At 38.0% G+C, this 25,728-nt stretch overlaps 1 protein-coding gene across 2 annotated transcripts in view; it reads right to left on the bottom strand.

The window, feature by feature from the left end:
- ARL15 (ADP ribosylation factor like GTPase 15) overlaps positions 1–25,728 on the bottom strand; it is a 398,389-nt gene that overhangs the window by 227,935 nt on the left and 144,726 nt on the right. For both annotated transcript variants that reach the window (XM_029940907.1, XM_029940906.1), the window contains exon 3: positions 11,620–11,679. In XM_029940907.1, the coding sequence (XP_029796767.1) occupies positions 11,620–11,679 (60 nt within the window). The remainder of the gene's footprint in view (positions 1–11,619; positions 11,680–25,728) is intronic.

Here is a 25,728-nt window from a genome sequence, read left to right as displayed (position 1 = left end):
CTGCTATATAACGATTGCCACTTCAGATAGCTGTGAAATTAGGTGATTAACTAGTTGTTACTTAACCTTCTAATTTCTGTATAAGTCTAATTACATGAAACAGAAGTTGGTGTATTGATTTTTTACTTTGCTTTTCTGTTTTGAGTGTCATTGCAACTACTGTATTGTAAAGGATGGAAAATAATTGCATATGTTAAAATATGAAACTTTATAAAGTAAAAAAAAAATTAAAAAAAAAAGAGTATGCTGCTCATGCTATGCACTGAGCAATGTACAGAATTGTTGAATCACTATATTGTACACCTGAAGCTAACATAACCTTGCATGTTAACTATATTGGAATTAAAGTTTCAAAACTTTTTAAAAAGAAAAAAAAATAAACATAAGCTTCCTTAAAAAAAAATAAAAATAAAAATAAAAGTCTCTTATGGCTTGCCTCCCTGTTTGTATCTTATCTTCCCTTCCCTTCTCCTATGTTCATCTATTGTGTTACTTAAATTCCACCTGAGTGAAATCCTATGATCTTGGTCTTGGACTTAATTTCACTTAGCATAACACACTCTACTTCCATCCACATTGTTGCAAATGGTGAGATTTCATTCTGTCTGATCACTGAGTGGTAATCTGTTGTATATACACACCACATCTTCTTTATCCATTCATCAGTCAATGGACATTTGGACTCTTTAGGTTAGGGTACTTTTAAATACTGTTTCATGTGTTCTTTTCTTTTTTCCATTTGCTACTAATTTATAATTTTACTGGATTTTAGTCAGAAAACATAATTGTACATAAATTTTATGTGTATTTTAAAAGAGCATGTGCTGTGTTTTGTTTTGTTTTTTAATGCTTATTTTGAACGAATGCGTGAGCAGGGGGGAGGGGCAAAGAAAAAGGAGAGAGAATCACCAGCAGGCTGCAAACTTGGTGACTTAGGGCTCGATCCCAGAAACCATGAGATCATGACTTGAGCCTAAATCAAAAGTGGGACCCTTAACTGATGTAGCTCCCCAGGCACCCCAAGAACATGTGTTTTCTACTTAAGTGTGAAATTTTAGAATTATCAATTAGATCAAGTTTAGATTGTGGATCTGTTGGCTTTTTCTTACATTTTTCTTAGTTTTAGTTTTATAAGGTTCAGAATTACACAAAGGTTCAGATGTACTCAATTTTCTTAGATCAACATGAAAATTTCTCTCAATATAAATCAACTTAATGTTCTTTGCTTTGAATTGCATTTCATCTGGTTTAAAACAAAAATTTTTAAGAGACAGAGACAGAGTATGAGTTGTGGAGGAGCAGAGAGAGGAGGAGACACAAAATTTGAAGAGGGCTCCAGGCTCTGAGCGGTCAGCACAGATCATGACTTAGGCTGAAGTCTGACGCTTAACTGACTGAGCCACCCAGGCGCCTCGGTTCATTTGATGTTAATATTGCTCCCAGTACTTTCTTTCAATGGTCTTTTTTAAGGCTATCTTTTCTATCCCTTGATTTTTACCTTGCTGCATTTGTCGTTGTTGAAGAAGTGTCTCATAACCACATATAGCTGAATATGTTATTGGTTTTTATATACCACCTATATAAAAGGGGAATTTAATTTATTCACATATTTCTAATCATGATGTATACATGTCTTCTGTGTATGATTATTTTGCTCTTTTTCCATTTTTGCATGTTGCTTAACTTATCAAATATCCTTAGCTTTCTTTCTTTATGGTGTATTTTTTAAAATTGTATTTCTTAAATTCTCATGAACAAAGTGGACACAAGAAAAGACAAAAATTCTACCTGATCTCAGTGAACTCACTCCATTCTAGGAGAGCTATTTTTTATGTTAGCTGAATAAGTACCTTTTCAGATTTAAAAAAAAATGTATTTATGTAGATATCATCCTTTCACTGTTTTAGTGTTTACCCTTAATTTTTAAAGAAATGTATTTAAATTTCAAATTTTCTTTTAATGGGGCACCTGGGTGGCTCAGTTGGTTGAGTGCCTGACTTCAGCTCAGGTCATGATCTCACAGTTCATGCGTTCGAGGCCCGCTATTGGGCTTTGTGCTCACAGCCTGGAGCCTGCTTCAGATTCTGTCCTCCCTCTCTCTCTGCCCCATCCCTGCTAGTGCTCTAAGAATAAACATTAAAAAAAGTTTTTAAATTATGATCTATAATTTAAAGAAAATATACTTTATGATTCTCTCTACCTGATATCTCCCATGTTAAAATCAGAATTCACTTCTTTGTACGTTCCTGTGATTATTACCATTAATGACTTTTTTCTTTATAATATGTCTAAGTAGAAGTATTTTCTTGGCCTTGGAAGACTCATTAAATTTGAGTAAGTCTTTTTTCCTTTTTTGAGGTTTTTCTATTTTGATTATTTTAGTCTCTGTATTTTCTTTTTAGAACTCTTAGAGGGATGTTAGAACTCTATTCCTTCAGTCTTCTCAATTTTCTCTCATACTTCCAAAGTCATGCTTTTGCAGAACATTCTGAGGAAATTCCCAAACTAGATCCTTAGTCTTAATTTACATCTGAGTTCTGTCAACTGACACTTTCATTTTAAACTGTGAAGTCAAATTTTCATTCCCCAAGTTCTGTATTAGATTCTGTCTTTTTTTTTTTTTTAAAGTAGGCTCAGGCTCCACACCCAATGTGGGGCTTGAACTCATGACCCGAGACTGTGTTGGATGCTCTACTGACTGAGCCACCCAGGCACCCCTATGTTAGATTCCTTTTCATGAATACAGAGCCTTTTCTCTCTGAACGTCTTCTTCTGATCACTCTATTACCTCTAGGTCCCTTGATACTTTTTCTTCTGACTTCTGATAGGGTAAGCTTTCTTTGATGGTGCTTATTTTCCACATATTGTGGTGTGCTGCGATTATATGATTATCTTTTAAGAATCTATGTTTGCCAGCTCTTTTATTTACCATTACCTATTTTCAGTGATTAACGGGGACAGACAAGTGGCTTCTTTCCTGTGTGTGTGGGCTTTCTAACCCACCTGGCAGTCAGTACATTATTAGGGCCCTGTCTTGCCTCTCTGAGTCTAGCGCCCACTTCCAAGATTTAGTTTGTGGGTAAACACAGCTGGTACCCACTACTTAACACAAGGAGAGAAGAAAAATAAAGGCATAGCTCCAAATGTAAAGCCCCAATTAATAACTCCAGTAAGCTCTCTGATTATTAATCTTGATGAATTCCCCTCCTATGTTTCCATTGTCCATATCTCAGTCTTTGTCATGCTTTCCTTTCTTCACTGTAGATGAAAAACCTTTGTTACAGACTTAACTTTTAATCATTTTCTGATTTTTTGAAATTTTATAAAATTTTGGCAAAGGAGGGAGAATAGACAAAAAAAAAAAAAATCAACCTTCAATGTCCAATCGTAAGTACTCCACATACCTGGATTTAAAAATTAACTTTATGCAATAAATTCCTTACATTCTTATTTCTCACAATGATGCCCTAAAATATCAGTGGATTTCAAAGTTAAAATGAACAAGCATCTTCAATAGAGCTTCTTGACAATACTTTAGACCTTAAGGAATTAAAAGCAACACATTTACAATGCCTCAAAACAAATCTAACCAGTTCAATTTTGTTTAGTTCCAGGGCATAAGTCAGAGAACCAACCGAGTCTGGTAGGTAACAAATAGCTACAAACATATTACCTCTTGAACAACTATCAAGGTGCTATTTAAATTATAGAAATCTAGTGAAGTTGTTTAATCTTTTCTAAGAAATTCCATAAATATTATGGCCAATATTACTCTCCCATCAAAATGTCTGAAGTGGGGCACCTGGGTAGCCTAGCTGGTTAAGTGTCCGACTCTTGATTTCGGCTTAGGTCACGACCTCACAGTGGTGGGGGGAAGCCCCGCATCAGGCTCTGTGCTGACAGCGTGGAGCCTGCTTGGGACTCACTCTCTCCCTCCCTTGTGTGTGTGTTCTCTCTCTCTCTCTCTTTCAAAATAAGTAAAAGAAAACTTAAATATCTGAAGAAATGGGCTCAGAGACTCCTGGGTATGCATGTGCAGGGATTACCTAAGTGATTGCATGTAATCCGTATTTATTAAGTATTCACGGAAATGAATTCAACAACAAAACAACATTTTGCTTCTGAAGGGTCTAGCCTTACTCGAGTATCTTGGGACGTAATCAGCAATTTTATCTCCAGCTTGGAACTGCATATATGTTTTACATCACAATATAATAAACTCTTAGGATGATGGTGTGTTTTTCAATTCTCCATAACATTATAGTTTGGTACACTAAGTACTATAACAGGACTGAGTACAAGATGCAATTCTGATCATACAGAAAGGACAAAGACATCACAGAGGAGAAGTCTGGGAAGAAAACAGATGAGATGAATATCAAGGAGTTGACAGTAGACTCGGTTTATGGTTGAAAGAAGATTAGACCAAACCCACTCCCACTTCTATGACTCGCCTTTCTTTCTAAGACGTCTTATTTGTCCCTTGTATACGATCCTAACTGTATCTTGCACTCACACTTGTTACAGTATTTCCCACTCCAGGCTGTAATGCTTCTTGAAGTAAACAGCACAGTGACTGTAAGTTACAGGAACTTGAAGTTAGTATGAGTAGTTACTTCATGGACGTATACTTGTGTTACACACCACACACAAATTTTTTGAAATGTCTACTATGCCAAAAAAAAAAAAATAGAGGAAGTCAGGGTTAAATGAGATTAGGAAAAAAATAAAGTATAATCATATATAGTTGTTACAGATGGGCTCTATGGTACCTAGGGTCCAAAGTGGAGTAGATAACTATCAGTTTCAAGATAAAAAATAAATTAGTTAGATTAAAAAAAAAAAGAAGAAGAATGGTTATCAGCATCCTCAGCTGCTAGAAAAGAAAGCAGCCTTGGAAAAGGTAAGAGCCTTGCCCAGTGTCCCATGGCTTGTTTGGACAGAGGAAAATACTGGTGTCTTGATTTCCAGTGCTGTTGCTGCAATACCACACTGAAACCAAAAACACAATGACTGCTACTATGGCAGTCCCTGGGAGAAGCAAACACCTATTCCCTTGTGAGGGTTAAGAAGCTAAGAACCCAAGACGAATGTTCTGTGAGGAAGTTTGGTAGAGTTGGAAGATATAAAATGACCTGACTGCCCCTTAATAGGAATCAACAGGGAGGCAGCAACCTTAATGGTACAGGAGATCCCTATTCTCAAAGGGGGTATGGGGGGGGGAAGGGGGGAGATCAAAAGGCCAGGAGACTAGTTTCTTGAACACTGTATGGATGTATACCTATCTGTGTATCTATCTAGTCTTAGAAGAGTGGATTGTTAAGTACTATACTAAACTATGACTAGGAAGGCAAATTTTTAAAAAATTTTCCTAGGCATGTCTCCAGAAGAAAACAGAAATTAAGGTCAGGTCTACATCAGCCAGTAACGGACTTCTGGGCCCCCAGATTCATTTATTTGGCTCTGCTGACTGTTTGGCTCAGTTTTCCCTTAGCAAGTGTAAAAAACGCTTGAACACCACCACCCTGGGATCCTGTTCAACCAATTCAGATAGCTGTGGCCTTTCAACTCCCATCCAAGTCACTTGGCTTTATACCAATATCATTTCCCCTAGTAGAGCCTAGGCCTCAGTGAGAAAGTACACAGCTCAGAGAGCCAGGAGTTAACCGGCTGTCTCCATTCCAGAAAGGCCTGGTTCTTTTCCTAGATAAGGAAACAATACTATACCAAGAAGTTTCGATCATTCACTCTTACATATGACACTGGAACCGCCACTATAAAAACAGAATTAGTGGAAATACCGCTATCTTAAAGCATCTCTCGAGGGGCTTTAGGCAAGTGAACTTAACTTTTCCAGCCCAATCCCTTGAGAAATAAGTAGTGATGATTTATTAAAACTTACATTTTGCAGATAAGAAAACAACAACAAGTTCAAATGCATAGAGAGACAGAGTGTCTTGAGGCTGAATCACATTTCTTCCCTGTAATTCTACAACAGATCGGGCATTTGCACACTTACTTGCGTGCAACGGACTAGAATTTAGCTTACAGCACGATCACAAGGTATGCTGTGGACTTGGTCCTCCATGGACCCCCACTTTGTGCTGTCATGTGCCAGGGTCATGGTTTCTTCCCACCTCTTCTGGAGAAATCCGTGTTTGGAGAGGTCTAAAAGGGTTCTTGAAGGGCAAGTTGTTCTCTCCTACCAGCAAGAAATCTTTGAACTCCACTTGTTCCTTAAAGCAACGTGGCCATAATAAGCTCTTCAAGTCTACCCAAACTGTTCATATCGTCTTGATTCCTCCTCTCCTGGATAGCAGAGGCAGTGACATTAAATTCATAGAGATTGAGCTAGCATTTGTTTTAAAAAAGAGGTGTTAGTGAAGATAATAGTGGAGGTAGTAATACACATAGGGCTGTGAGAACACATCAAATAAAAATTAGAGAGCTGTTCTTCCTTCTGAAATAAGTTTTAATATAAGACTCTGAAGGAAGAAAGCTTTATTTTGGTGAAAGACATCAAATAGCCTGGGTACAGAAAGCAGAAATTAAAAGAAACAGGCAGCAGTGCCCCCTGGGTTGCCTGTCAAGAAATCCGTACAGCGTCTGGCGAAATTAAGAAATGCAAACAACCTGGACAGATTAACAGCACCCGACGATAACTAGCAGGATACAAAGAAACAGCACCTTTCACTATGAGGAGGCGGTGTGTTCCTTCAGGCAAACAACGAAACAGGACAGAGTCAACATCTGTTTCATATAACAGCTTGGCTGCTGAAAGAAGCAACCTTTTAAAAAATGGCTTAGCTGACAATCCTCAAAAATCATTCAATCACCACTGCATGGGCTGAAGTAAACGGGTAAACGAACACAACTTGCACTGTCCCACCCTACCCTCACCACCTCCTGAAAAAGGAGAGTCGTCTCATCTTTAGAGGGAGAAAAATAAAGTGGGAAAAAAACCTTCCTGAACTTTCCTTCTGATTGACAAGTAGCAGACAATACTGAGGCATACAAGACAATTCACTGCTTTTTAGCTTTCGTCTTTTCCAGTGTCAACTGGGAAGACAAGACTGCCAAACAGTTTACTGGGTGGGGAAGCAAGGGAGACAGAACTCATTAGAATATCAGAGGAAGAAAACAAGTCAGTTGACAAGACCAATCTCATGGTTCCAGAATTCAGTTAGGGAAAGCAAAAGGAGTATTAGGAGGTCTGGATCCTTATCAATAAATGGGAACAAGCCAAACGTGTCAAGAAATGAAATTGTCCTCTCTGGGTCCTATCAATTTGCAAATGAAAGTTCAAAACCAAGAGAAGACCTCTATGAATGCATTAAAGCCTGTAGATTTCAGAACTGGAAATGTCTAAAATGAAAACTTACCAGTGCTGTAATGTCACTGCAATGGGACTGGTCTTCCCATTCAGCTCAATGCAGGATGCTTCATTTACCTTAGTAATGTGGTTTAGATACACAAGCCAAACAAAAAGGAAGCAACTCAGAGGCATTTGGGTAGAAGAGATTTTTCAGGTGGAAACTGAAAACAGAGAGGATGGGAAAAAGGTAGATAGGACAAAAACATCTAATATTGACACATGTGCACTGCCAAAAAATACATTAGGGAGCTAACCAAAAGATTCCAAGGAGGTCCCCTCCCTGTGACTCTTCAGTTTCAACAGGTGTAACAAAATGAAGAAAAAGATCATCTTGTCCACCAGGGAGAAAGACATGACCACAAAGAGAAAAAGCAATCAATATGTAATTTGGGCGATTTCTAGAGACCGTGGGGAAAAGTTTTATTGAAAGGTGTTTTTGAGGGGGGTGGGGGGGAAAGGTATAATTATGATGTATATCTTCCAAAAATGTTAGCTATGGGCCAGGCAATCTCCAAGTACTTGACCTATGTTAATGTAGTCCTTGCAATGATTATGTAATACAGAAACTATTATTACTACATTTTACAGATACAGAAACAGCTATAGGAAAACAGACTTGCCTAGAATCATACAGAATGGCTGGACTTTCTCTACTCGGAAGAGGGGAAGTTTGTTCAAAGATGCAGCTTTCTGTCGGTTGAGGATGCTCTTAGGTGTCTTGGACAACAACCAGAATACTATTTATCACAAGACAAGCAGGGCAATTAATTAAAACTAAAAAAGAAAGGATTTAGATTAGTTTCAACAAAAGCCTCCCAAATGGAAGAATTTGCAAAAAGAACATATCCACTAAGCAATACTACAGAATGTCCTTTGTAGAGATCAGAAGAGCTCTTCTGGATGGCATTTAAAATCCCTGCAGGTACTGAAGGGATTAACCTAAAAAGTTCCAGGCCTGTAAGTAGGAATATTTGGCTTTAACAGGGAGAGAGGTACACCAGAGTCTCCCCTTGTATCTCTTAGCTCATCTTGATGCTATAACCACCAATCATCAGTCTCTAGAACTCAGCACGGGCATATATGTACTTGATAAATAGTTGTTGAATACATGAACTAAAAAGAATAAAAGAGTATGAAGATGATGGGTTTGTGGAAGACTCTAGATAGATTGGCAAGACTGCCTCAGAAGCGAGTCCTGAAGAGATCAGAAGGGAAGCTGGGTACAGCACTGGAGTCAGAATCCTGAGGGAACAAGAGCTTGACTGAAGAGAGTCAGAGACAAAAAATGAGTGATTAAAAGCCACTGCGATTTCAAATATTTGTGTTCATGTCCATAACCCCAAATCAGGAACTTCTTGAAGATAGGGGGAGGGGTGTATTTTAAATATCTTCTATTCTTAGGTCCTAGAATCAGGCTTGATATACAGTTGTGCTAGAATGATTGCATGAATGGTAGGAAAAGACCAGATGAGAAAAATGTAGGTGAATGAGAATTTTAAGAATTTTTATTTATTTTCTTGAGTTTATATATTTTTTTAATTTAAATGTTAGGTAATATACAGTGCAATATTGGTTTCAGAAGTAGAATTCGATTAGGTGAAAGATGTAGGAAACACCCTCAGAAAAGAGAAAATTGATGAGAACAGTGAACTATGTAGGTATACGTTACACATATAAATTAAATATATGCACATACACAGATATCAGTTGTGTGTACGTAAACAAGTTTCTTCTTAAGATCTCCCAAAAGGGAGTTTCACTTAACTCCACTGGTCATTGTTATTTCATTTCATACCATTCCTTTTTAATAGTTAAGGAGCCCAAGTTCATGCCTCTTCATATGTTGAAGAGGTGAGAAACTTAAGGTTGAGGATGGGGGTGATGGAGAGCCTTGGAACCATCTGAAAGGGGTTAAAAAAAAAAGGAGTTGGCATGGAGAAGCAGGGCTATGCCAGCCTCTTGAAATAACCCCGCAGTAAGCAGATCCAAACATTCCACACACCAGCGATGCTGTGGCACTCAAAACTGCTATCTTTACATCTGTCTCCTTGAATTCATCCCTTGATTTCAAGATTTTTCCCTGATTAACAACCTGATCCAACTTCTGAGAAACCCTCTATTGGTACATAAAAGTTTCCTATCTTCACACATTGATCCTAAAACACTCCCACTCTTTCCTCCGAAACTTAGAAATTTTCAGGCAAGCAACCCAATTTCGGTGGGTCACAAATCTCCCTAAATGCAACACATATACCTTATACTGAGATGCGCTTTTTACTACAGAAGAGATACTGTAAATCCTAAGAAAACTACACTCTTCCCATGTGTTAGTTTGCTTTTCCTGCCCAGTCCTCTTCCAGGCAGAGTGGGCCCTCAAAAAAAATTTGTTAAATAAAGGACTTAGTGAATGCACCCTCAAACTCCCTCCATAGTTTGCCTCTGAGCATTCAATACAGTATACACAATTAAGTTCTACTGAGAAAATCACCTTGAGACAGCCTCTCAACTGAAAATAGGACTATTAAAATTAAGGGGTAAAGTATCACATGCCAAACACCACATTATCATTAGCCTGGAACTCACACCCCTGGCCCAATCTTGAAAGCTTTACTTTTTACCTAGGTCTCAAGTCATCACAGAAGAGGCATGAACTAAAATGTTATCACCAAACTCTATGGTACCCTCTCCACTGCCGTGTCCATTACTGCACCTGTCAGTGCAGTTGTTGTTGTTTTTCCCCCAGTCAAGTTAAACCATGCCTGGGGACAGACAGATTCCCACCTCACAAACCCCTTGTCCTTGAATTCTTCCTTTATCACACCTAATTTCAATCTTACAGTGGCACAGAATCAAGGCTATAAAAATTCCCTGAAGTGTTCGCTTCAATGGTCTAGACACATTCACTATTTGTATCATCCAACTAACATCTATAATAAATACCTTATCAATTAATCAGCAGTTTCTTACACATGGAGGGGGTTGAATAAAAGTTCTGTGGCTGGCCTACTCATAAAATCCTAACTATCAGCCACATTTAAATCCAATAGAATTCTCAAACCATACATTTTGACTGCACAGACTTATACAGTATGTTCTCTCATACTAGGACCCCTGAGAAGCAGTTCCTAGAAACCACAAAGGAACATCAAAAGATTCAACCTAAAAGAGCTGTCTTTAAAATTTTTTTACATAGAAAAATGTCTCCATTACAAGAACACTCATGTTTTATCATTTTTGTAGTCTAAATGACAAAATCAAATGCCTTAAAGGAACATCAGAATTTATCAACCAGGGTTGATCAGAATATTAATGCTATAAAATCAAAGGTAGCTATAAAACAGACTGACCGAAGTAAACTGGTCCTAGATACAGCTCTCTAACACACCCGAGAAGATCCACTAACACATTAGGAGATAAAAATAAGAAGGCATCAAATACTATTAAAATGGCATAAAGTTTGTGTTTCAATATATCAAGGTAAAAGTGAGTCAGTTAGAATGAACTTAGAAAAAAGTGAGGGGGGGATGAGGTCAATATCACAAAGTGATTAAAGAGATGGAAGAGAACTTCTTCTAAGTCATTAAACTCACCAATGTGATACTGAACTTCAGAGCCCTTACCATTTTCCTGTGCCATTAGAGAATTTAGTAGGTTCACTGAATTGACGGATTTCTTTGTTAACCTATTTACATGGGTTAAGACCCTGACTGACATAAAACACAACCAAAAAATCCCAGACAGAGAGTGTAATGAAAGACTGAAGGATGTATAGTTTGGGGTACAGCCTATCCAATAAATGTGCCTAACCAGCAAAGAACCCATTGGCAAAGATTTATTATCAGAACAAATACATTCTAAAAAGATCTAATACAATAAAACCTGTAGTAGGAATACAAACTACTCTAAAATACAGTTCTTCACCCTCCATAATGTATGGCTTGTCTATTACATTAAAACTCTCTTCATACTTTTCAATCAGAAATAAATTTTTTGAACAAGTGAAACTGAAGAGAATGTAGCATATGAAGTAGAATAGTATGGTTCTCAAATTTTAAAAAAAGTTTATTACTTAGAACTCTGACAACCTTTAAAACATATATAAAGAGAAAGAAATACCTCTATTACCAAGGGAAAAGGAAAAAATAAATCACTTATTAGAATAATAAGGTTTTAATTATACGTAAGATCAATACCAAATTAGTACAAGCCTAAGCCAGACATAGAAAGTATTTTAAATGTTATACCTCCTAGTTCCTTTACATTCAAGATGGCATTCTGGAATGGCACTGCTTTTATACTGAAACCTAAAATTAGAAAACAAAAACACAGAAAAGGAATTAGCAACTTAACTTTTAAAAAATGCATAAAATGCTCAACTCCTTTTTTAGACAGATTAAGAAATACTTTTCATAGCTCGGATTTATGCCAGAAACACAATTCCAGATAAATTGATGACACAGTATTCTCTTCGAATTTTCAAAATATAGTTGTGTACTGTAGTGAAATAAAACTCTTTTTCTTCACTACCCTATTCTTTAATATGTTACATCACTTGTAAATTTTATCAACTATAATAACGGCATTTGGAAGTGTAGAGAAACTTCAAAGAAATATTAGATCTACTAGGACCTTTGCGTCTAATTCTTAATTTTCTCTCATGTATAACTCAGCAACTCTACAGATGAAGGTACCTAAATTATAACCATCTTATATTAGAATTACATAGTATTTATGTCAGAGTTTTAAGACATGGTTAATATCATGTAAACATTTTTCTTAAAAGTGCAACTATAATTGTCTATGCGTAGGTAACCATTTTATAATGCATGCAGTAAATGATTTCTAGTAAAATACATTCAGAATATAAATTTTTGATTACGTATTTAGAACCTAACTATTAGCATTCAAGTCATGATTGACCTCAACATATCTGGTTCTCAGTTCTGGTTTTAGTACAGAAACTTATCAGGTGTAACATACATGCATATATATACACACATGCACATATGCCAACAAATACACTTATTGTTTCTGACAGGACCCATAAGAAACAAACTAACGAGGATTCTCGAGACAACTGGAGATTAGGAAGTCTTAAACAGAAAAGTCTTTTCTTTCATTGGAATGTTTTGCTATGTACAAGTACTTTTTCAATTAAAAGCCTACTTTTTCAGTTAAAAGTCTACTTTTCAAACAAAAGCCCTACTATTTTTTAAAAATTAACTTATTCAGTAATTTCTAACCACCCAATTAATCTAAGATTTTAAACATTAGTATGGGCAATTATAAGATAGATCATCATCCCTTTTCAAGAAATTAGAGTACAAGATATAAAAATACTTCTCAGGTTGTAAAGTTATGACAGGTGCCTGGGGAGGTAAAAAGATGTACAGTATGATGTGGATAAGAATAATCCTTTTACATGGTTTTGCTTTACTCTATAAAAATGAAAGTTAGTATGTGCCTTTTTATATTCTACCCTATTAATGCCACGGTTTTGTTATATGTTGTCCTAGCACTTTCAAATTCTTTATAGTATCTTCCACCTTAGGCAATGAGTATCATGTAATGGTTAAGAAGTAACTTTGGAGTTTAAGTAAGTGGACTGTGGGCAACCTACTACTTTCATCATCTCTAAAGTGGGAATGATAGCATCTACCTCATGGAGTTGTTATAAAATGATACAATGTATTATGTTTATCACAGTCCCTGATACAAATAAGCGTACAACATATGACTGCTAATATTCTGCATCAATCGAGTCTGTACTGATGATTTACTCACGAGTTGTGTACACCTTGTTATAGACTTTAAGAGAAATCCTGGGGACTTATTTATCTGAGTAGTTACTTGGAGCTCCAGATATCACTACTGAATGAAAAGAACCCTGTCAGAGTGACCACAGTAAACACTAGTTGAAGTTCGTTGTATAGAATGTACCTGTTCACTCGGCCCTCTAACGATCTTCTAAAACATACCCCTCCTGCATGGGCTTTATGCAGACTGACGGACCCAGTCACCCCAGGTTTATGGTTAATGGTGCATGTAGCCACCGAGTCTTAGTGAAATAGCAGAAGGAATGAGGAGGCAGCCCATGTGGCTGAGGCACCGGAATGTACCTGCGCCTGCAGAGAAGCCTCTCCAGGTGTCTGGCCTCTGGGAAATTAAGGAAAGTCAGTGCCAATCACAACACTCCTGCTGGCACTGAAAATCTGCCTGCAGGAGACTTGGATGTTTGAATGTATCTACCTACCTCACGGGGGTGTCATATGGATTAAAAGGCAATGATTGTGAAATCCTGAAAATGAAAAGCTCTATGCAAATGCTCAAGAGTCTATTAGTGGTTATGTTTAGGACAACTCAAGTGAAGATTTTCCAGAGATAGGAGATAGGCCCCAACTTTGAAAAAAACACAGTTATGGGACACACTAGCCATGTTTAATCTGCTTTGATTCTTTAAAGCTGACAATAGGCAGGTTCCCAAGGAAAGGAACGGTGGCCTTCCCCAAATTGCTACACTCATATGCAAAACACAACTTTTGAAATTTATAATCCAACAGGCAGATTATATCATTGTTACCATCTTTAATCCTCACGCAGACATAATAAATTGACTCCAAAAATGTCCTCAAATGTTCACGCTAAGCAAAGTAACCTAGCAATGTTATTTATAGGCATATAAATGTTTCTGCAGAGTACTCATAAACATTTTCTCTCCAAATAGAACATATGTGGCTAGATTTATACTACAAAGGTATATGCACTCTTCCATTTTGCTGCCTTCATATTTTTACAGAACTGTAGTACTGAATGCTCAGAGGACAAAGCTTACGTAATCAGTCTAGAAAATAAAAAAAATGTACTACACATTGAAAAGAAACAATTTTTAAATTAGTCATTCTACACATTTGCAAGGATTAAAAAGAATTTAAATTTAAAGCCACGTTTTCAGTTCAACCAGAAGGGCAACCAAGAAGGGTGACTATCAGATCAACTCTATTTTATTTCTTTACACTGGGTTGGATGAGGTCGGGGGGGGGGGTGTTAATATTTAGTAGGGATATAAAGGTCAAGCCATCAAAATGCCTTTTTCAAAGGTTGCTTTGAGGAATAAAAATGGCCAGATAAGACAGAATGTCTGGTTTCCAATTATGGCTCTACTATTATTAACTAAGCAAGTTACTTAACGTCTCTGTGCCTCAATTTCCTTGTCCGTGAGAAGTGATAGCACCCAGGGCTCTGAAAAGTGTTTAGTAAATAAAAGTTCAGAATACCGATGGTCACCAACTGACTACTGAGGCTTTAAATTCCTCCCAGTCAAAATCACGTGCAGCCTTAAGGTCTTGATAAATTATGAAAGCGTTGGTTAAACAAAAGTTGTAGTAGCAATCAATCGAAAACATTTGAGGACTTCTACAGGCTACGTGGCTGGAGTCTTCCATAGCTCTTCCTTTTCCTCTCTAATCCTAATCCACAAAGCCTGTCAGTTCCATCCACAAAATGGTTCTCAAGTATGTCCACTTCTTTCCATAACTGGCCAACTCACCACCTCCACCTCCACCACCTGGACAACTTCAAGAAGGCTTCTTAACTCAACTGTTTGCATCCATTACTGGCCTGCTCAGTAGCCTCTACACAGCAGCAGAAGTGATCATCCTGAAATTCACATCTGTTCACATCACTCCCCTGGTTTAAACCCTTTGGATAGCTTCTCACTACTCATGAGACAGTTTTACAGTTCAAAACACCTAACAAGGCTCTGTCTAATCTGGTTCCTCTTACCTTTTCCAGGCTTATTTTGTTCCATTTTCCCCTCATGTTAAGTCTTCAGTCCCTTCATGTCCCTTCCAACTCAGAACCTTTGCACATACTGCTCCATTAGTGTTCCTTGGCCCTCTGGCAAACTCTTTATCCTTCAGGTATGGTTTTAACGTTACCTCATCAGGCAAGCTTTCTATGGCGTTCTTGAAATAGGTTGATTCTGGGGGGTTCATGTTCTTCTAGCACACAGTTCCTCTATGTAATTTTCAGTTATGGTTACTTATCAGTTTGTTTTAGGTCTGTTCCCCAATTAGACTGCGGGAATCCATGACGAATAAACAGTGCATATACCCTGTATGCCAGTGATAGGCACATAAGAGGTCTCAGTATTTCTTTAAAGATCTATGATAAGGGTTTATATTTCCCCAATTATCACATCAATCCTAGTATCAGTACTACTATCCCAAGAGGAAAGTGAGCCAAGAAGGGTTAGGTGGCCAAGAATACTAAGTGCTATATTCAAAACTTCAACACAGGGATTATCACCAAAGCCCTATACCTCCTCTGTATACCAACAACTTGATCAAGTCACAGTATTCTGTCCACTTTTGAACTAAATACTGGCAAAGCTGATTGTAAAAATACACACATGCCCAATAAACCTACTATTTTGCCTATTTATAAATAATGCAACATATAAACAAGTATTCACAGTTCCGTACATTGCCTTGTTAATGGAATAAAAATAGCCAGAGTTCAGAAAGTAGTTTTTTATGGGTATTATTAATAAAACCAGGAACTTGGGAGAGAAAATGTCCAACTGACTCAGCCATGACTTTAGGCTGGATCACTGTTATTTCTCCTCAAAGTAGGCATCCTCTGATGGTCTCCCCAGGTAGCCGGTGTGCTGACCGGGGAAGAACACTGTCCCAGAGGTCCAAGCCACAACTCTTGGATGCACCAGCCACTTTTTTTTTGTCTTGACCGTGAATCCCTCATCTGCAAAATGAGTGTGGATTAGCCTAGCTCCTTAAAGTTTCTTCTAGCATTAGGATTTCATTATTTATATTCAACAAGATAGAGGAAATAACAGTAACAACTGAGTCAATCATCAATGGCCTCTCATATTTGGCTGAAGGCTTCATGGGTAGGTGTCCCCAGACCCCACTCAAACAAGACGATGGCTGAAGCCTAAGTTACATGGTCATTTTTTCCTGGCTGATCTAAGCTCCATTAGGAAGACTGAAACCTCCCCTAAGATTTAACCCTGCAAATTTTAATAAATATACGACTTAGTCACTCCTTGGGGAAATAATTGTTTGCATAGGCTTTCAGTTTTTGTCTTTTAGCCCTTAAATTCAGTAAAACCCATGATACAAGGGAGATAGATGTGAATTTTTTTTTTTTTAAACAAAGGGAAAGCATTCCTGGAATTGTAACAAAATTAGTTTTGGGAGTGAGGCTTGTCTATTTTTATTCATCATGTGGAACACTTGAGTATCTGACTTGGACCTACAGACGAGCTCCCACTCCCCCACCCCCGCCCGACACACAAGTCTGCACACATGTACATGGATACTTTGCGTGTACTTTTGAAATCCCTGGGTCACTTAACTGCTGAAGGAAAATCTGGTGGCCTTGACCTAGACCCAGGGCATGATTTATGCCATTGTAATTTTCTGATAGTTGGACAATTCTTCTGGTTTACTCTAGTGGCATTCTCCTAATATGATTTCAATATCCTAAAAGCAAATTTAATCCATGGCATTTATGAAACAATCCTTTAGTAGATACCAAAATTGGACTTATTAACTTCTCTTGTTGACTTAACACATATGCAAGTGAATACTAAAGTTTCCAAAATAATTCAGATTTTCATGAATGTTTTCTGTATTTCTTTCAAATTAGCATGATCTTTTTCTATTTTAACTGAATGGCATACCACTGGACTATTTTCCAAGTGAAGTAATAAATATCCTTAAAAGAGTTCTTCCACCTTTTTTAATTCCAAGTGCTGAATTTTCTCCAGGTTACACCAATATATTATCCTAAGCCTTTAGACTTCATTCTTCTTGTTACAGAAGGAGGAAAAAAAAAAGGGAGGGGGCATTTGTATAATCTATAGGTTAACAACCCCTGTATCAACAAATTCCTTGCACCTCTCCAGTCAAGGAATTCACTTGGGACAGAGTTCACTTTTGTTTCTCTACCAAGGTGTAAGCCTTCCAATTTTGCTTTCTTTATCCACAGGACCCGCTTTCTGGAAGACTTTTAGGCCCTTTAAGTTTTGGCAATTTAAATTTCTTCTAAAAATTATGTCAAAGGTAAAAGATTGCTGAAGTTAACAATCCAATAAAGTTTGGACTCCCTTTGCTTCTGAAGAAAAGGCAGACATTCTTGTCTTGCTAAAATTGGATAGACATACCTTTCTTGTGATGCCTTTATTTTAAGAAACAAATTCTCAAGGTAGATTCTCTTTTCAGTTGTTCCCCACTCTTCTAATAACTATTTTACTTTCACTGGCTTGATATCAAAACATTATAAAGAAATGATTTCAAGAACAGAATTTCATATATAATTCAGCCATATCAAAGCACACATGTATTTACATGTTCTTTTCCCATTTTTCATTCAAAGGCACACTTTTTAATTTTTATTTATTTTTAAATATTTAGTTTGTGAGACAGTGCGAGTGGAAGAGGGACAGAGAGACACACACACAGAATCCAAAGCAGGTTCCAGGCTCTGAGTCGTCAGCACAGAGCCCCAGGACTCGAACTCATGAACCACAAGATCATGACCTAAGCCAAAGTCAGATGCTTAACCGACTGAGTCACCTGAGTGCCCCACAGTTTTGTTTTTTTATAAATATAATTTTTTTCAACAGAAGACTATTTTTCCAATCTATCATCTTTTCAACTGAGCTACTATAATTTAATAAACTCAATGATGTAGGACATTTAAATTATTTTAAAGTTTTAAACTTACACAAATGTTACAAGGATCACGTTGCCCATATAGTTTCTTTGAAATTATGTGCTTAAAATAAATCCTCAGTGGCACAATTACTAGGTCAAAAGATGTGAATATTTTGATAACATTTATGGGAATAACTGCTTTCCAAGGAAAGGGACAATGTCAATCACATCATCGGTAATGCATGCTACCACAATCTTATCAGACACTGGGTCTTATCATAAACAGTTTTGGTAAATTTAAGTATAAAGTTAACATTTTTCTTCTCTAGTAAGGTTGAACTTATGGCAAAGTTGAACCTTTCCCATGTATTTCTTTGCCATTCTTTTCATGAATCATCTCTTTATGGACTATCGACTGGATTCTAGCTGGTATTTGTAAATGTGACTGACTTCTCTAAATGGGACAACCATACACTCTGTAATACCTGTTACAAGTATTTCTCTAACACTATTGTTTTCTTCTTACATTTGTCTTGTTTAGTTTTCCAGTGATTCTAAAGGTTCAGAGTTAAGGACCATGGTCTTCTCCTTTTTAAGTTATTCTCATTAGCCTCCAGCAGCTATTCTCTGATCTCCACATTAAGGTGTGGCTTTCTGACTTCATTTTCTTTCCTAGTTATCTTTTCTTGCTGTTAGGCTTTGTCATTTCTTTTAGGACCTTCCTTCCATCTCCTTTGTTCTTCTTCAATCACATACACACACACACACACCCCTGCTCTAAACAACAAAAAGAACCAGCAAGTACAATTGTACATACCAGCCATGTCTATCTGGAACTTCAAAAGGGGCTGGGTTTGGGTTTTTGTTTTGTTTTTTGAGTCCATGGATAACTTAGGATCAGCCTGGTTGGCTCTGCTGCTTTTCTTGCTGCCCTCCTCTGACCCCCCCCCCCCCCCCCCCCCCCCCCCCCCCCCCCCCCCCCCCCCCCCCCCCGCCGTTATCACCGTTTCTCCAACCTCTTATGCACCTTCATCAGCTATGGTGAACACACAGTCAACCATAAGCATCTACCCCTTCTGTCCTATATTAGTTACTTCATGCCTCTCATTCCCAACATAGCCCATCCTTCATCATTAAGGGGTCCTTTCCCGGAGTTACATGAAACCTTAGGTTTGTTAAGAAAAGTCTTCTCTAAGCTCCAACATTTTCTTGCACACATTGCCACCAGCCAACAAAACATTTCCTTTACATAACAGTGCTACTCAAGACAAGTGCACATTCTTTATAACGCTTCCGGACCATTTCACCATAGTTACCTCTTAATAATTTTCCACCTGAAGTTCTGGCATCTGCTTATACGTGGGACCTTTACATTTCCATTTATCAACTTTCAGGGAGTTTACTCATCTATCTGAATGAATTCAACACTTGCCAAACATTTGTCCACCATACTCTTCCCACTTCTATTCTTATGAACATTCTCCAAATGAATGACCAAGAGTATCCTCCGAGTTTTCAGATCCCCCAAATTATCAGCTGTCAGTCACATCAGCCATATAATTTATTAAAATAAAGTTATATATTTCATCACATTTTCTATATAGATGATTATGTCATTTGCAAATAAAGATAGTTTTATTTACTTCTTTCCAACCTGGAAGCCTTTTCTTTCTCTTGCCTAATGCTCTGGTTAGAATCTCTACTACAAGATTGAATAGAAGTGTTGAGAACAGAAATCCGTGTGTTCTTATTCTTGATCTGAGGAGGAAAGTATTCTTCTACCATTAATAATGACAACTGCTGGGATGCCTGGGTGGCTCAGTCGGTTAGGCGACCAATTCTGGACTTCGGGTCAGGTCATGATTTCACAGTTCATGATTTTGAGTACTACCTCAAGCTCCATGCTGGGGCTCCAAGCTGGCAGTGTAGAGCCTGCTTAGAATTCTCTCTCCCCTTCTCTCTGACCATCCTCCACTTATGCCACTCTCTCAAAATAAATAAACTTAAGAAAAAAAGTATTAAAATTAGACATGTGGGTTTGGCTAATCCCTTTAGAGTTCCATCAGTTTTTATATGTTTTAAAACTGTTAATAGTTCTATAAATGCTTAGTACTCTTCTATCCAATGGATTAAAGGATCTCATAAAATGAACTTCTTTATCCCCAGCATTGTTCTTTGCTCGAAAATCTACCTCTTCTGATAACACAGCCTCTCCAATTTTGACTCCTGTTAGCAGGATACGGTTTTTTCCCCAACCTATCTGGGTCTTCACATTTAAGATTTGTTTCAAGTCTTATATAGTTGGGTCCTGTTTTTTGTTATTTATTTTATCTAGTATCAGTTTCAGTCCCTTAACTGAGTCTAGACTATTTATATTTAATTTGCTTGTTGATGGTCAGGTTTGAGGGTATCACCCCACTACTTGTTTTGTATTTATTCCATCTATTCTTGTTCCTCTTCTTTCTTTCTGCCCTTTTTTTGGTTTGTTAATTTTTGCTAATTCCATCTTTTACCACTTGCTGCTTTATTGGCTATCACTGTTATTTTAGTGGTTGCGTTAGGGTTTGTATTACATCTTTTATCACAGTCTACCGTCAAGTGCTATAATAACCACTTCATATAGGAGAAACTTACAAAAGTATACTTCCCCTTTTCGACTATGACTTTTATGCCATTATTCTCCTGCATTTTACATTTCATATTATAAACCCCACGATAAACTGTTTTTTGTTTTTTCAGAGAGCAAGCTCCCACAAGTAGGGGAGGGAGGGAGAGAAGGGGAGGAGAGAAGGGGAGAGAGGGAGAGAGAGAGGGAGAGAGAGAAAGAGAGAGGGACAGAAGGAGGGAGAGAGGGAGAATATGAATGAAAATGAACGTTAAGCAGTTTCCATGCTCAGCACAGAGCCCCAGCCAGGGCTTAATCCCATGACCCTGGGATCATGACCTGAGCTGAATCAAGAGTTGGATGATCAACCTACTGAGCCACCCAGGCACCATATTGTTTGTTTCTTTTTTTAAACAATCTTATAAAGAGATTTAAATAAGAACTAAATCTATTATAATTACCCATGTGGTCAATATTACTGTACTTTCTTTGTATAAATCCAGATTTCCATCTGGATTCATTTTTCTTCTGCCTAAAATACTTCCTTTAATAATTCCTCTTTAATACTGGAAAAACCACTACAAAAGTAATAACAAAAAAGTATAATGAAAATGCTTTTTACTTTTCTTTTTCAAAGATATTTTTGCTGGGTATAGGTTGATAATTTTTTCCCTTTAGTATTTTAACAATGATATTCCACTGTCTTCTTGCTTGCCTTGTTTCTTCTTACCCTTGTTCCACTAGAAAATCCATTATCTACTTTTAAGGTATTCTGTTTTAGGGGCGCCTGGGTGGCTCAGTCAGTTAAGCATCCAGCTCTTGGTTTGGCCTCAGGTCATGATCTCACATTTTGAGAGTTCAGGCCCTGCTTTAGGCTCTGCTGCTAAGGGTGAAGAGCCTGCTTGGGATTCTCTCCCCTCCTCCCTCTCTCTGCCCCTCTCCCACTTGCTGTCTCTGTCTCTCACAAAAAAAATTTTTTTAGGAAGATATTCTTATTCAAAGTTCTCCAGAAAAACAGACCATAGTAGGTGTAAGTATATAGAGGAAGATTTAAAGAATTGACTTATTATGGAGGCTGGCAAGTCAATATTTGCAGGGTAGGCCTGGTTTAGTCTGGAGAACCAGATTAACAGCTGATGCTTCAGGTCAAGTCCAAAGGCTATTTGATACAGATTTCCTCCTTGCTGGGAGGTGGCATGAAGGTCATCTTTCTTTCTATTCAGGCCTTCAACTGATTGGATCAGACCCACCCACAATATATGGGACTGTCTGCTTAACTCAAAGTCCATGCACTTAAATATGCATTTCACCCCCAAACACAAATATCCAGAATTGTATATGACCACTTACCTGGGCACCATGGCCCATTCAGCTTGCAATATAAAATAAACCATCATACTTTATCACTGGTTTTGAGCAAATTTATCATATGCCTTTATGTAGTTTGCTCATATCTTGTTCTTGAGGTTTAATGAGTTTCTTGGATTTGTTGTTAAGTTTCTTTAAATTTGAATATATTTTAGACCTTATTTCTTCATATTTTTTCTTTTTTAATTTTTTTAATGTGTTTTATTTATTTTTGAGAGGCAGAGAGAGAGGCAGCGTGAGCAAGAGAGGGTCAGAGAGAGAGGAAGACACAGAATCTGAAGCAGGCTCCAGGCTCTGAGCTAGTGTCAGCACAGGGCCCAACACAGGGCTCGAACCTACAAACCGTGAGATCATGACCTGAGCCGAGGCCAGAGACGCCACCCAGGCGCCCCTCAAATATTTTTTTCTGTCCCTTTATCCACCCTTATCTTCACAGACTCCAATGACCCATGCTTGGAGACTTGAAGATGTCCCACAGTTCATGTTGAACTTTGTATTTCCCATCTTCTCCTCCCTCTCTCTATGCTTTGGATGTTCTCTAATACGAATGGACTTCAAAGTCATTACTCTTCTCTTCTGCAATGTCCAATCTGCCATGAGTCCCGTCTGACGCATATTCATCTCATATATTGCATCAGTAGAACTTTTTTATGGGTCATCTAAAAATCTTCCATGTCTCAGACGGATTTCAGTTATAGTAACAGTTTTGTCTTTCTTTGCTAATTCCTTTATTTATGTCAGTTCTGAGTCAGACTCGATTGATTTTTCTTATTGTAAATCATGTTTTCCTACTTCTTTACATAACTGGTAATATTTGATTGAGTGTCCAACGTTGTAAATCTTACCTTAGGTGCTGGGTAATTCTGTTTTCTATAAACATCATATAGTTTTGTTCTAGGATGCATTAAAGTTAGTAGCAAACAGTTTGAGCCTTTGGTCTTACTAATGATTCCTTAGGTGGGTCTAGAGCAATGCTCAGTTTTGGGCCAATTCCTGAGGCAAGACCCTCCTGAGTACTCTATCCAGTACCTTTTGAATTATGACTTTTCCAGTCTGACTAGTGAGAACAGCCCTAACTTTTAGCCTTGTGTGAACACCAGGCCATCTTCCTGCTGCTACTCCTTTCAAACATTCCTTTCCCTGGCCTTGGGTAGTTTCCTGTGTCTGCACTGAAATACATTCCTAGTTACTCAAGGGAGGCCCTCTGTAGATCTGTAGGGTTCTCTCTCTTCCTCTCCATTACCGTGTCCCATGAACCCTAGCTGCCTTAGTCTTTCCAACTCTTAGGTCTCTGTCAACGTAGTGAGTCCACTGGGCTCCACCCACAGTTCTTCCTGGAAGTGTGTCATGGCCTAGGAACTCTCTCAAGGTAGTAAGCTGGGGTAAATGTGGGGCTCTTCTCATTTGTTTCTCATCTCTCAGGGATGACCATTCCTTTGTTGCTGGATATTCACTCTCTTGAAATCTGTTGCATATTTGGTCTGTCCTCCAAAGCCCCTCCCCCACCACTTAGCTATTTCAAGTGCGAGGGTAAACCCATTCTAGTTATTCTGTTTTGACAGAATCGGAAGTCTTCATTCATTTTTATCATCACTGCCTTCGTAGAAGCATCTTCATCTCTCCTTCTCTCTGTTCTACCATTATACCTCTATCCACAGCACTCCTCTTTGTAAAAACAAATTCCCTGGACCCTGCTTTGTCTATTGCTGCCTACTTTCTTGAAAGAGTGGTCTATGTGCAGTCTCAGCGAAAGGGCCAACGAGTGAAAAGAAGGTCTACACGTTGTCATTTCCTCTGTTCACCACTCTCTCATTGCTCAGGCTGGTTTCTACCCTATGACTCATGTTGAATCTATTCACTAATGACCATAATATCACCATATTCAAGAGCCCTTTCTCAGACTTAAGGCCAATGATTATTAATGCCAGTTCTTTTGGCTTCTTGTTCATATTTGACTATAGGATACCATATAGAACTGCCTGGCTTAGATTCCCTGTCTTGTGCAGATATTAGAATGTAAGCCCAAAAGTGTAGAAATGTTGATCTGTTAACTAATGCGTACTCAGTGCCTAAATCAGTGGCAGTCATGTAACAGGTATTCAACAAATGTGGGAAGAATCAATGAAACAGTTAGTGCTTAGCAGCCTTCTTCCTTGTACCACCCATCATCCCCCAACAATCTCTTCCAAGCTCACAATTCAGTTGCCTCTCAAATCCAGATCCAAAATCTCTCTAGTCAGCTTGTCTTCTGGCATTTGGATCACTAGTGAAAGTACTGCCAATACCTCAAAATTAGCATGTTCAAAGCCAAACTCATCATTTATCTTCAAATGGCCTGTCATGTTTTCTCCACTTTTTACAATTCACTCTGTCACTAAGCTAGACGCTTTAGGTACATGTGATTCTTTTCTCTTCCTTCCTTTCCTATTACCCAACATGACTGTCGCTCTTACAGAATGGATCTGCCTCTAACTCTCCATCCCCCCAACCGCCGTCCCTACTCGCTCATTTCTCCATGGTACAGGTCTCTCTCAGAAACCCCTCCAACCTCAGGTCACAACACATCCAACACCTGCGTCCTTGGCCTCAATCCAGGAAGACTGGTGTTCTCTGAACACATCCTCTGCTTCCTCCTATCCTTCCCCTCCTCCCCCTATTCTTCTCTGCTCGGATCTTATTCATCATGAGCCCTTCCTCAAATGTAACATCTCCTATGCCTTGACTCCTCAGACTAGAAATGACCCCTTACCACTCTCATTTTTACCATCAAGTACAGCGCATTTCATGCTGGCTTAAATATGTGGTAAATATTAACTGCTTGTCCTTAGAAATCTTATCTTCTTAACCCAGATGTAAACTTCTAGACATCAGAGACCTTCAAAAAGGCCTCCAAAAAGTCACTGTGCCTGGTTCAGAATAATGACAACTCATAGAAGCTTGATATCCAAACGTTAGCCAACTTAACATCTCCTGCGTCAGAAAAATCAACCAGCACACAAGGTTACTATTGGGTACCATATACCCATTAAAATTAAAAATCTAAATTTAATAAAATGTAATAAAAATTAAAAATTACAAATGGGTACCATATACCCATTAAACATTAAAAATCTAGTAGAAATGGAAAACTTACTGCCATTTACAATTGTAATATTATTTACAGGTATTTTCTTTTACATTATAATTCAGAACTGCTTTTCTAGCAATAAGGTTTCTGATTTATGCCTCTGATAAGAGTACACTTTTTTTTTTTTTTTGACACATTTTAGGCGAGGTTATTTGGCTTGAAAAGAATTACTGAGTTAATAAGGTTTGCATAATTTCATAACCCATTTTCTCCAAAGTTAGCCACAATTTTACCAACAATCAGCCAAAATTATTCTCATCACAAATCCTAAGTCTTAGGGATGAATAAACTTCATTTGAAGCCTTGAACTGGCACTCTACCCTCTATTGCTAGCTATGTGACAAGAGCCATGTCACCATACCTTTGAGCCTCAGACAATTTAAAGACAAAATCTGGAAAAACAATCTTACTGAATATATAAAGCCATTATGAGGCTCACAGAGATATGATACTTTCTGCAAAAACAGATTCAAATTACTACAGCCTCTAATTCATTCAACAAACATTTGGAGCTATGCCCAAACCTTACGCCATGTTCAGTACGTATAAACCCAAATAAGATGCTCCATCTGCT

This window comes from Suricata suricatta, chromosome 6 (assembly GCF_006229205.1).
Source record: "Suricata suricatta isolate VVHF042 chromosome 6, meerkat_22Aug2017_6uvM2_HiC, whole genome shotgun sequence".
Lineage (NCBI taxonomy): Eukaryota > Metazoa > Chordata > Mammalia > Carnivora > Herpestidae > Suricata > Suricata suricatta.
This window is presented reverse-complemented; position numbering and strand designations above follow the sequence as displayed.